Genomic DNA, 12,053 nt, shown 5'->3' with positions numbered 1-12,053 from the left:
TCCGAGTTCCACTGTACGTGCACCTCTCTCTCTCTCTCTCTCTCTCTCTCTCTCTCTCTCTCTCTCTCTCTCTCTCTCTCTCTCTCTCTCTCTCTCTCTCTCTCTCTCTCTCTCTCTCTCTCTTTCTCTCTCTCTCTTTCTCTCTTCCTCTCGCCTTGATATTGCATGCAGCAGCTGCAAAGCATTGATTGCACAATTGACATACTCTTGTCTAATGTATTGTATTGCTCCGAATGTGTTCTGTGCAACTCCTGTGTTGCTGCTGCTGTTGTTGGCGTCATCGTTGTTGTTGTTGTTGTTGTTGTTGTTGTTGTTGTTGTTGTTGTTGTTGTTGTTGTTGTTGTTGTTGTTGTCGTTGTCGTTGTCGTTGTCGTTGTCGTTGTCGTTGTCGTTGTCGCTGTCGCTGTCGTTGTCGATGTTGTTGTTGCTGCTGCTGCTGTTGTTGTTGTTGGTGGTGGTGGTGGTGGTGGTGGTGGTGGTGGTGGTGGTGGTGGTGGTGGTGGTGGTGGTGGTGGTGGTTGTGGTGTTGCTGCTTCTGTCGTCGTCGTCGTCGTTGATGATAATAATCTTCATGACCGATTCGTCTCCAGTGCCGTGGACGAGAGTCACCCAGTGTCGTCTTCAGTCTACAATCTAGTCCAAAGTAAACACTATCCGGAAGCACCAACGGAGGTTGTTGGTAGCTTGCAACGTGCTGGTAAGTTTGTTCTAAATGTCCGCCACTAAGGTGTGATATCTGGATGTTTTGCACCATGTGCATGGACTTGCCACTGGCTTCATGCAATTTAACTGTAAGACGTCTTGTTGCATTACCTTCTACTATCTGTTTATCACCGGATCTGCTGGTCCACTACTATTGTCTCTACTGCAAGTCAAGCAATGATTATGTCAGGGTTGACATGATGTTACGTTTCATATCTGTGTGACCTTTATTGAACGCGTTGTTTAGGATCAGCCGAGCCTACTGATTTGATCACTATCGCCACCCTGAATGGTAAGGACATAGATGCGTTATCAATTTATCACTTAGCACTGAGTATTTTGAAAATGAGATGGTGCAGTCAGCACTTTTAAGTCCTCATACCTTACTCTACTAGAAGCAGTTGTTGTGCGCTGGTAGAATTTCAGCACAGGTTGGTAGTCATTGCTTGTGATACTGTTTTGCTGCCTGACTCTCCGAACCAATTCTTCTTTATCAGTTCTCGTGCACAGCGCATCAAAGGTGTGCACTCTTTGCACGGCTAAGTCATGTGACGAGTCATGATGTTGTTCGTGGAGTTAAAAAAATCAAATTGTCTATCCTGGAGACGATTGCTCATTCTTATCTCAGCTGCTGCTGCTGCTCTGCTATGGTTTATGTCATGTTCAGTCCTGACCTGCTGGTCTATAGCCGTGTTCAGTCCTCGGACCTGCTGGTCTATAGTCATGTTGAGTCCTGACCTGCTGGTCTATAGCCATGTTCAGTCCTGACCTGCTGGTCTATAGTCATGTTGAGTCCTGACCTGCTGGTCTGTAGCCATGTTCAGTCCTGACCTGCTGGTCTATAGCCATGTTCAGTCCTGACCTGCTGGTCTATAGTCATGTTGAGTCCTGACCTGCTGGTCTGTAGCCATGTTCAGTCCTGACCTGCTGGTCTATAGTCATGTTGAGTCCTGACCTGCTGGTCTATAGTCATGTTCAGTCCTGACCTGCTGGTCTGTAGCCATGTTCAGTCCTGACCTGCTGGTCTATAGTCATGTTGAGTCCTGACCTGCTGGTCTATAGTCATGTTCAGTCCTGACCTGCTGATCTACGTATACAGCAGCTCTATAGTCATAGTTATCTCTGTTACCGTTATGGACTTACTGGTACTACAGCAACTTTGCCCTCACTGTCAACAGGGCCACTGGCTTTGAACTCATTGTGCCGGCCCACTGACTTTCCACTTACTCAGTGACTGTGACCACTGACTGTAACCACTGACTTTCTACTCATTGTGACCAATGACTGTGTACTAATTATGACCTCTGACTGTGCACTCAATCAATGCCAGTGATGACTGACTGTGCACTCAATCAGTGACTCAGTGATGACTGACTGTGCACTAAATCAATGACTCAGTGATGACTGACTTTGTACTGCTGTTGTGACTTGGCAGGGAGCATCACCCTACTGGAGAACAATAAAGTACAGTGGCAGTTACATGTGGGACATCAGCTGTTTTCACTGACCAAGATGGACATCACGGTAAGGCATGAACCCAGCTGCAGCAACTCACAGCATCATCTAACTGCTCTGCTGCTGCTCCATGAAACCTTTTTAATATACAGCAGCACTTGGGCCACCCGGCAGTTGCGCACGCACACGCATGCACACACGCACAACATGCTATTAATTTGAACGTGCCACTCCTGCACACATGTACATGTATAGTACTGGCAACTGAAATCCGACCCCCTTGCCGCGCCAAGGCTTGCCGCGCCAAGGCTTGCCGCGCCAAGGCTTGCCGCGCCAAGGCTTGCCGCGCCAAGGCTTGCCGCGCCAAGGCTTGCCGCGCCAAGGCTTGCCGCGCCAAGGGGGTCGGATTTCAGTTGCCAGTACTGTACATGTACAGTAGTGTACCTTGAGAGTACCCGTCATCTGGACCTCTTCCTGGTCGTCTTTAGTTGGGGAGAAGGTTGAGCAGGGGGTTGGGGAGGAGGTTGGTTCTGACTGTAGCTCACCCAACATGTACATTCCCAGATACCGGTAGGCATCTAGTTGCCTCGAAATGAAAGTTCCAGTATGCACAAATATTCCAATAATGCTACACAAGTACTGCAGACTAGACAATACCCTTTGCCCTGGAAAGGTCTCAACTTTAAAAAATGAGTAGGATTTAGCCATTGGTGTGGAAAAGCGGACATTTCATATGAATGGCTAAAGGCTGTTCAGTGCGACAACAGCCTCCGAAGAAGAGTGCTCTTAGTGATAGCACCAGCTCGATATTCCTTGTCTGTGCCGTTGGCCTTTCCCAGTGCCAGTGGCTACAGGCAACATGATCACCTTACATGTACATAGGTATCAGCAGGAAGTTTGTTTGCTTGTTTGTGTGAACTCAGTAATATTCAAAAATTTGTAAAGGGAACCGAGTATCAATAAAACTGTGAACCGAATACTAGGCGAATAGTGAGAGAGTAGAGAAATAAGAGAAAGCAAAACCACTCTTTTATAGCTCTAGTAAAAACTACTCTTTTTCGCTTTTCTGGCAGTTCACCTGAATCACTTCCCCTGACTGTTCACTTTGAACTTGAAGTTTATCCCATTCCCATTTCATAACCAGACAAAAATGAAAAAATAGTGCAAAAGGGCATTAGGCCAAAATATCGATTCCAAGTCAAGTTATCGATTGAGATTTTATTTTTGGAATACAGAAAAGAGACTCTGGCTAGACTGCTTGAATGCTTTTTGATTTTAAATCAGATTTGAACCAGGGTGGACGCATTTTTAGATGTGGAATAGCTAGGCATTCTGGGAGCACGGCTACTCAAGTCCTAAAGACTCCTGTCCAATTAAATAAGGGTGTCACTGAAAGGCCAAAGAGAGCTAGGGGCGGTACGTGCTACTGATCATCGTTCACTGCAGAAGACGGGAAAAAGCCACAGGAGACAAGCAGCTTCAACCGAATAGCGTAATTATAGTGGTGAAGAAAATGGAAATCCAGAAGCGGGGGTGTACGATTGTTAACAGTGAAGGCACGTCAACAGCATAATGTGATCCACAAGCTGCGCCAATGGAATGTCTATAGTAGATGTAGTATGTGTTGGGAATCTCATGCCAGCGGCCTACTATGCTATTTATTCCCATCGTCTCATGCCATCGGCCTAGTATGCTATTTATTCCCATCTTCCATGTCAGTGACGTTTTCGAGCCGAGGTTTGCTGATGCGAATTTTCAGAAGAGTTGGTCTGGAGTGGTAGGTTTGACCTACACGGTTGTTCAAGTCCTCCTCCTTTAACAGCTGCTTGATAGCTTGATCATCAAGAGATGTTGCATCAAGCTTGCTGTTGGTGAAAGCTTTGATGCAATCAAAGAAGGCACGTACATTTGAGAATGAGTGCTTTTCCTCGCGTTCATGGAAGTAATTGATCTCAAATCCAGTCTTGAGGAACAGGTTTTTCCAGAAGTCTGCTGTGCGTACTAGCATGCCACTGGCTTCCTCTGTTCCTTGACCATTGAGTTTGTCTGCCAACAATTTCACCATTCTACCTGGCGTTAGTGTGATGATGCCTGCAACGTGTCCACCTGGTGCCAGACACTTGTGTAACATCACCAGGGTGTGACTGAGTTCTGCTTCGCTCACCCAGTGCAGGACAAAGTTAGTGAAGACGCTGTCGAAAGGGCCAAGCGAAGACACGGAGTAGATATCACCATGGACGACTGTGATGTTATCCAGCTTGCTTTGGACAGCTGTCTTCTTTGCAATGCTTATCCGTGACTGATCTGGATCTACAGCTAGGACTCGACCAGTGGTACCAACGAGAGTTGCAAGCAGCATAGCCAGTTGTCCTGTTCCACAACCCAAGTCTAAGATTGATTGTCCAGCTTGAGGCTCAAGAACATGGTGAATAAATTCCACACCCAGATCATGCTGGACAGAGCTGTTCTTTGCGTAGAACATTCCCGTAGTGGGTTGGTTTGACTGGACCTCCATCTTCGCAATCACTGCAGCAAGTAGCACCTTCTGGAGCCCAGATCAATAACTAGAGCTTGATGGACAGAATAGAGTCACAAGGATTCAACATTTCTCTGTGTGCATACATGTATGCTGTGCATGGTCCGCATCGTCCCTTCCTCCGCTAGTAGCCAGAACTTGAAGAAGAGAAACTCAATATTAGAAGCATAGTTCAACGTGTCCCGAGAGTGCTGTGTGTATATGTGTGTACGTGTGTGGTGCCATTGTGGTTCTATTCTATTTATAAAACACGGTGACATCTCACTTTGGGAGAGCAGGGTATTTTAAGAAGTAGACGCTTGTTTCCAGTTATATATAGTACACATAATTCGTGTGTGCAGTGATCTAGTGACGTCATCAACTGGGCATTTCCGCAAGGGAGCGCAACTACTCAACATGCTGGTTTCCGTCTACACAGAGGAACTTCCTGTTGGATTCTGACAGTATGGGATCACTACTATATGTTTGGTTTGTGTTAGCAGCGCACTGGTGTCACCCACTGGGTCAGTAGTCCAGGGGCGTGCTCGGCCCCCCAACTAGGGGGGTGCACGGGAGCCGAGGGGAGCCCCCCCCCCCCCCGGCAATTTTCTGCAATTCGTTTGCAACCTTTCTTGAATTTTAGAGCATATTTGCATACATTACAATTGCAATTACCCAGATTGAAAATTTTTGGGGGGTGCACGTGCCCCCCGTGCCCATCGCCGAGCACGCGCCTGGTAGTCGGTAATATGTAAGGCAGACATCATGAAGATGCAGTGTCCACTGAACCCCCAATGTCCAATGTCTATTGTATTCATAGTGTGCTGCTGTATGCATGTCCATTGTATGCATAGTGTGCTGCTGTATTCACAGTGAGCTGCTGTATGCATACCACTGTCTTCACAGTGAGCAGTGCTATGCATACTTTGCAGTTACAGTAGTATTACCAGTGAGTGAGTTTGTCTAGTTAACAGTTAGCTCAGCATTACCGTGACCACATGATGACAATGCCGTTGACAGCCGCACTGACAGAGCCCTACCCCCAACATGTCACTGGGCCAGTCTCGGCAACCCTCACTGCACTGGTACTGGAGCCATTGCACCGCTGGTTGCGCCGCTGCTGCAATGTTCCCGACATTGCCACACTACGCGTCTAGTTTTCTGCGCACAACCTGTGACGGAAGAGTAATGCATACCGGTATGCTCTGTATGCACTACCCGGGGCTGAGAAGTAGAATGCTCCGCACATGTATGCTCTGTATGCACTACCCGGGGCTGAGAAGTAGAATGCTCCGCACATGTATGCTCCGCCGTGCGCGCCGCGGCACAAGTGAGGAAAAGAACTTGATGAAAACACAAACTCAGCTCAGCTAAAGATAGATAAACAGGAGTGCTAGTACCCTGGGTAGTTAGGGAGGGGGGTTAGCAGAGTGCAAGATGTTCACGTTGTGTGTAGCAGCCTTCACCTGGCTGGCTGTGTGTAGCCATGCTGTTGAGTTGCAGAATATGAATGGCCTGTATGCAATCTCGAATCCCAACCTCCAGTCTAGCGCTAAGTTCAGTACGGATTACTCAACCAAAGATGCTGAGTACTTTGATGTCTACTCCCCACCCATTAAAACACGCTATGGCCAGGTTTGGTGGACTCTCATGGATCCAGTAACCATTCCGGATGAGATCATTCAGCGCTTTGCCAACAAGACTATGGCTGTGATTGGGTATGAGACAGATCAGGTACGGCAGACACCAACTGGAGATGTCAGTGTACCCATTACCTGGGCATACAACCATCACTATGTAGCCTACATGACTGGATCTCGCTCGCGGCTAGAGAAAGCTGACTCCAAGGAATACCTGAGCACTGTGTTTGGAGATTTGTATGAGCACACTGCGTTCTATGCACCTCGTGATATCCATGTGGACGGTGACCCTCCAGACATTCAGAACATGCCGAAATCTCAGCTTTTCTCTGAAGGTAATGGTGGAGAGTTCCGTAAATCGTTCCATGGTTATCCAAAGGGATATGCTCAGTTGATCTACTCACCGGATACATTCCACATTAGTCCCATGCAGATAGATACACACAACAGAGACCATCCTGGAGCTGACTATGTAGCTGGTCCTCTACCTAAAGCATCTCAAGCACCAGCCAATGCTAGTTACAGCGGTATTCTGGAATGCCCATGTACTGATCGCATCAAGAAAGATATCCGTACTGTATACTCAGCACTGACAAAGGGAGCATGTTCTGTTGCTGTCATGAACTCATCGGAATGTTTTGCTGCTGCTTTGAGTATTGGCACAGCAAGCAATGCTACCAAACAAACTGTATCTGAGAAAAACATCCCCAGTGGCTGCTCTGTCATCCGATCACCTGAAGACGATGTAAGCAAGATCTATTTCAACACAGAGACAGCCGGTACATCATGTGGAGGTGGTACGCTGTATAGTGGAGAAGCATCTGCACTGAAAGGTGTCTCCATGAAACTGGATTTAGACTCTAAACAAGACCAGGCTACCATTACACTCTCTGGACCGGATGGAGTGTGGTTCGGTGTGGGTCTGGATGCATCTGCTATGGAAGATTTGCCATACGCCATCATTGTGAACGGCAGTGGAGAGGTGATGGAGAGGAAGCTAGCCAATCACGCAGCCGGCAACCAAATTCAAACGAGTATCGCAATCGCATCAAACACTGTGAACAACGGCGTTCGTACACTGGTACTGAAACGTGCTATGAAAGGTGCGTCGAAGGATCACTATAGTTTCAACCCAGCCGCTCAGTCATCGCTGCCATTCATTAGTGCCATCGGCAGTGGACCAGCATTCGCATATCACAAGTTCAAGGGAGCTAGTACTTTGTCGTACGCAGCATTGGACGGAGCTACATGTGTATGCAACGCAGGTGTGCAGGGATCGATCAACGGCATTCCGTTCCGCAAGAATTGTCTTGACGAGCCGTCGGGTGATATGGTGGAGCAGAAAAACCCCACGTGCTGGGTGAATACTTACGCCGGTGGTCTTCGCTGCTGCCATCACCAGTGGATTCTTTTGGACCAAGACCAGAATCCGTGGGAGGACCAGATCGACGAGTATCACATGAAATTCCGTTTCTGGTTCCAAGACTACGACCCTGTCTCACCAAAACAGGAGAATCTTGCTCGCATCCACTGGCAAACGGAGGCGATGTCGGGAGAGTACGACGTACCAGTGAAAGATGCTGACGTTGCGCCGGAGAATGCTCTGCATCAGATTACATCCCACTGGACGGTACGAGACATGATTCATGAATGCCCTGTCGGATCTGCATACCAGTGCACTGGATCTGCAGCTAATAAGACTGGAATTAACCTGATCTACGCTGGTGGTCATTGTCACGCACCGAGCTGTTACTCAATGGAGCTATGGAATGCAGACAACGGTCAACTGTTATGTCGTCATGACCCACTCTACGGCAACGGAACGGAAATCTTTAACGAGAACGGATACTTGGCCCTTCCACCGTGCCTGTGGGGATCTGCTGATGAAGGTTTGATCGAGCCAGTGTTCCTGTCCTTCGACACCAACCTGATGTCCGTCAAACGCAACAATAACACGTATGGACACTACGGCGAGATGGCTCTCTGGCAAATGCGTGGCGTGCTCGTGTAAACTCGTTTCATATTGCTCCTTACAATTACCCCTTTGCATTCTGCTGCCTTTCTCCTTTTAACTCTGTATTGGCCTGATCTTTGCCGAGATGTTTGATTCTTTACGTTCTTGATACTTGGCAAGCTACCCGTGGCCATCGCGATAGCTTGTCGTATTTATGTGCAGCTTTGCTGTTCAGTTGAATATTCTAACTTGGAGAAGTATTTTAGTCACGTTTTTCTGCACCAAATTGCATTTCTTTCAGCCTTTCACTGTGTTCTGCGGGGGTTCGGTTTTTGCTCGTTTTTTAGGAATATTTTATTTGAACACTTTGAGCACGAGGAATTAGTTCATCTAATAATTGGAATTTGAAAAGAATGACTGAATTCGGCGCGTTTGTTTGAGTTACAGGTTACAACATTCTATGATTAGACACACAAAGCCTGAATGAACCTCAGTTTGTTTTGGTCTGCATGGTGTTAGTAGAAGACTGAGTCGGTCTGATCATTATGGAAACACCTGTTGCACGGCGTTTCGTAAGGTGTAGCGTAGTTGCAGCGTGCATACCCATGCATGATATCGTGGAGCTTCTGAGGGCTGTACGAATGTGGTGTTTTCATTGTAGTGAAATAGAGATATTGAGTTGTATTTGAGTTTTCATCGTGTTCGTATTTGATCCGTTGTTTGGTAGAATGCAGTGGATCAGTGCTGTGTCAAGGTAGTGCAAGCTATCCATTGTTACAGTTCGTTAACATGATTATACACTGTACATGCCTGGTGGACTAGAGTACATTGCACATGACGGCTGGTCTGGAGTGCAGCGATAATATGATTATGGTCCAGCTACCCAGTCTACCCAGTCTGCCCAGTCTACCCGATCTACCCAATCTACCCAGTCTACCCGATCTACCCAATCTGCCCAGTCTACTTGGCATTGCCGGCGTGTAGCCCCTATTCCCCATGTGTCCTCTTCCACCACCACCACCACCACCATCCTTTCATCAGTCAGTATACATGACCTACATCACACTACTCTTCCAAAGTTGATTGAATTCTCATCATTATCTTATCACAGCATACCAGGCTTTCTTCCCGAAAGCGCCGGATCAACCTTTGAAATGGAACAGCTTGACTCACACTACTGGGTGAGCTTGGCAAGCCGAGTTGACACGCACATAACCACCACCTGTCTCTGTAAGACATGCTTGCACAGGCATGCTTGCACAGGCATGTCTCTGTCAGGCATGCTTGCACAGTCATGTCACCAGACCCGCAGTCCTGATGCTGTTTGGCCGTTGCTGCCGCTGCTGCCGTTGCTGCTGTTGCTTGCCAAAGCGAAGCATGAAGTAGTGACTGCCATCCCTCCGACTGCCGACATACTTGGGCCATAAAGCCCGTTTAATTTTTTTCAATATGTTGAGGAGAAAATGCAAGTTGGCTCTCAGTAGTGTGTTTGGCAAAATGAGCGTCTTTTCAGTGCTTGCAGCTGTGGTAGCATGCCTGTCTGTGTGTAGCCTGGCAGCTGAGTTGACCAATATGAATGGCCTGTATGAGATAGCTAATCATAATCTAGAATCCAGTACCAAGTTTAGTACAGACTATTCTACCAAGGATGCCGAGTACTTTGATGTCTACTCGCCACCCATTAGAACTCGCTATGGGGAAGTCTACTGGACACTCATGGATCCTGTTACTCTGCCAGATGAGATAGTTCAGCGTTTCACCAACAAGACTATGGCTATCATTGGGTATGAGGCAGATCAGGTACGGCAGACACCAACTGGAGATGTCAGTGTACCCATCACCTGGGCATACAACCATCATTACATTACATACCTGACCGGAGCTCGCTCCAAACTGGAAAGAGTTACATCCAGTGAAGAGTTAAGCTCTGTGTACGCAGACATGTATGATGAGGACACTGCAGTATACACACCTCGCGATATCGTTGTGGAAGGTGATCCACCGGAGATTGAAAACATCCCAAAGTCGCAGTTTCTGTCCGAAGCAAACGGCGGTGAGTTTCGTAAAACATTCCATGGCTTCCCAAAGGGCTTTGCCTTGCTCCTGTATTCTCCAGATACATTCCACATTAGTCCCATGCAGATAGATACACACAACAGAGACCATCCTGGAGCTGACTATGTAGCTGGTCCTCTACCTAAAGCATCTCAAGCACCAGCCAATGCTAGTTACAGCGGTATTCTGGAATGCCCATGTACTGATCGCATCAAGAAAGATATCCGTACTGTATACTCAGCACTGACAAAGGGAGCATGTTCTGTTGCTGTCATGAACTCATCAGAATGTTTTGCTGCTGCTTTGAGTATTGGCACAGCAAGCAATGCTACCAAACAAACTGTATCGGAGAAAAACATCCCCAGTGGCTGCTCTGTCATCCGATCACCTGAAGACGATGTAAGCAAGATCTATTTCAACACGGAGACAGACGGTACATCATGTGGAGGTGGTACACTGTATAGTGGAGAAGCATCTGCACTGAAAGGTGTCTCCATGAAACTGGATTTAGACTCTAAACAAGACCAGGCTACCATTACACTCTCTGGACCGGATGGAGTGTGGTTCGGTGTGGGTCTGGATGCATCTGCTATGGAAGATTTGCCATACGCCATCATCGTTAACGGCAGTGGAGAGGTGATGGAGAGAAAGCTAGCCAATCACAACGGTGGTAACCAAATTCAAACTAGTATCGCAATTGTTTCCAACAATGTAAACAACGGTGTCCGTACCCTGGTACTGAAACGTGCTATGAAAGGCGCGTCGAAGGATCATTATAGTTTCAACCCAGCCGCTCAGTCATCACTTCCATTCATTAGTGCCATCGGCAGTGGACCAGCATTCGCATATCACAAGTTTAAGGGAGCTAGTACTTTGTCGTACGCAGCATTGGACGGAGCTACATGTGTATGCAACGCAGGTGTGCAGGGATCGATCAACGGCATTCCATTCCACAAGGATTGCTGGGACGAGCCTAAAGGAGATCTTGTGCAGCAGAAGAACCCAACATGCTGGGTGGAGACGTACCAGGGAGGTCTTCGCTGCTGTCATCACCAGTGGATTCTTCTCGACCAGGATCAAAACCCGTGGGAGGACCAAATCGATGAATATCACATGAAGTTCCGCTTCTGGTTCCAGGAGTACGATCCCGCCAAGCCGAAACACTCTAACTTGCCCCGTATCCATTGGCAAACGGAGGTTTGGTCCACAGAGTACGACGTACCAGTGAAAGACGCTGACGTTGCGCCGGAGGATGCTCTCCATCAGATTACATCTCACTGGACGGTACGGGACATGATTCATGACTGTCCCGTCGGAAGCAGCTTCGACTGCACGGGCTCAAGTGCAAATAAGACTGGCCTAAACCTAATGTTTGCTGCAGGCCACTGTCATGCGCCGAGCTGTTACTCCATGGAGCTATGGAACATGGATAGTGGCCAGATCCTGTGCCGTCTTTTCCCAGTGTACGGCAATGGCACTGAGATTTTCAACGAGAAAGGGTATTTATCAGTGCCGCCGTGCCTGTGGGGATCTGCTGATGAAGGTTTGATCGAGCCAGTGTTCCTGTCCTTCGACACCAACCTGATGTCCGTCAAACGCAACAACAACACGTATGGACACTACGGCGAGATGGCTCTCTGGCAAATGCGCGGTGTTTTTGTCTATAGTCAGTTTCAAAAAGATTAGCAATCCTGGCGATCGCCCGGGGAGTTTGCCGTCTTACCGTATGAGC

General features: G+C 47.8%; 1 protein-coding gene across 1 annotated transcript in view; it reads left to right on the top strand.

Annotated features, from left to right (window-relative positions):
- LOC135810249 (KICSTOR complex protein ITFG2-like) overlaps positions 1 to 12,053 on the top strand; it is a 44,990-nt gene that overhangs the window by 11,765 nt on the left and 21,172 nt on the right. The window contains exons 9-11 of the mRNA XM_065323729.1: positions 591 to 697; positions 950 to 994; positions 2,138 to 2,226. Coding sequence (XP_065179801.1) covers positions 591 to 697; positions 950 to 994; positions 2,138 to 2,226 — 241 coding nt within the window. The remainder of the gene's footprint in view (positions 1 to 590; positions 698 to 949; positions 995 to 2,137; positions 2,227 to 12,053) is intronic.

The sequence above is a fragment of the Sycon ciliatum genome, chromosome 2 (genome assembly GCF_964019385.1).
Source record: "Sycon ciliatum chromosome 2, ocSycCili1.1, whole genome shotgun sequence".
Classification (NCBI taxonomy): Eukaryota; Metazoa; Porifera; class Calcarea; order Leucosolenida; family Sycettidae; genus Sycon; species Sycon ciliatum.
This window is presented reverse-complemented; position numbering and strand designations above follow the sequence as displayed.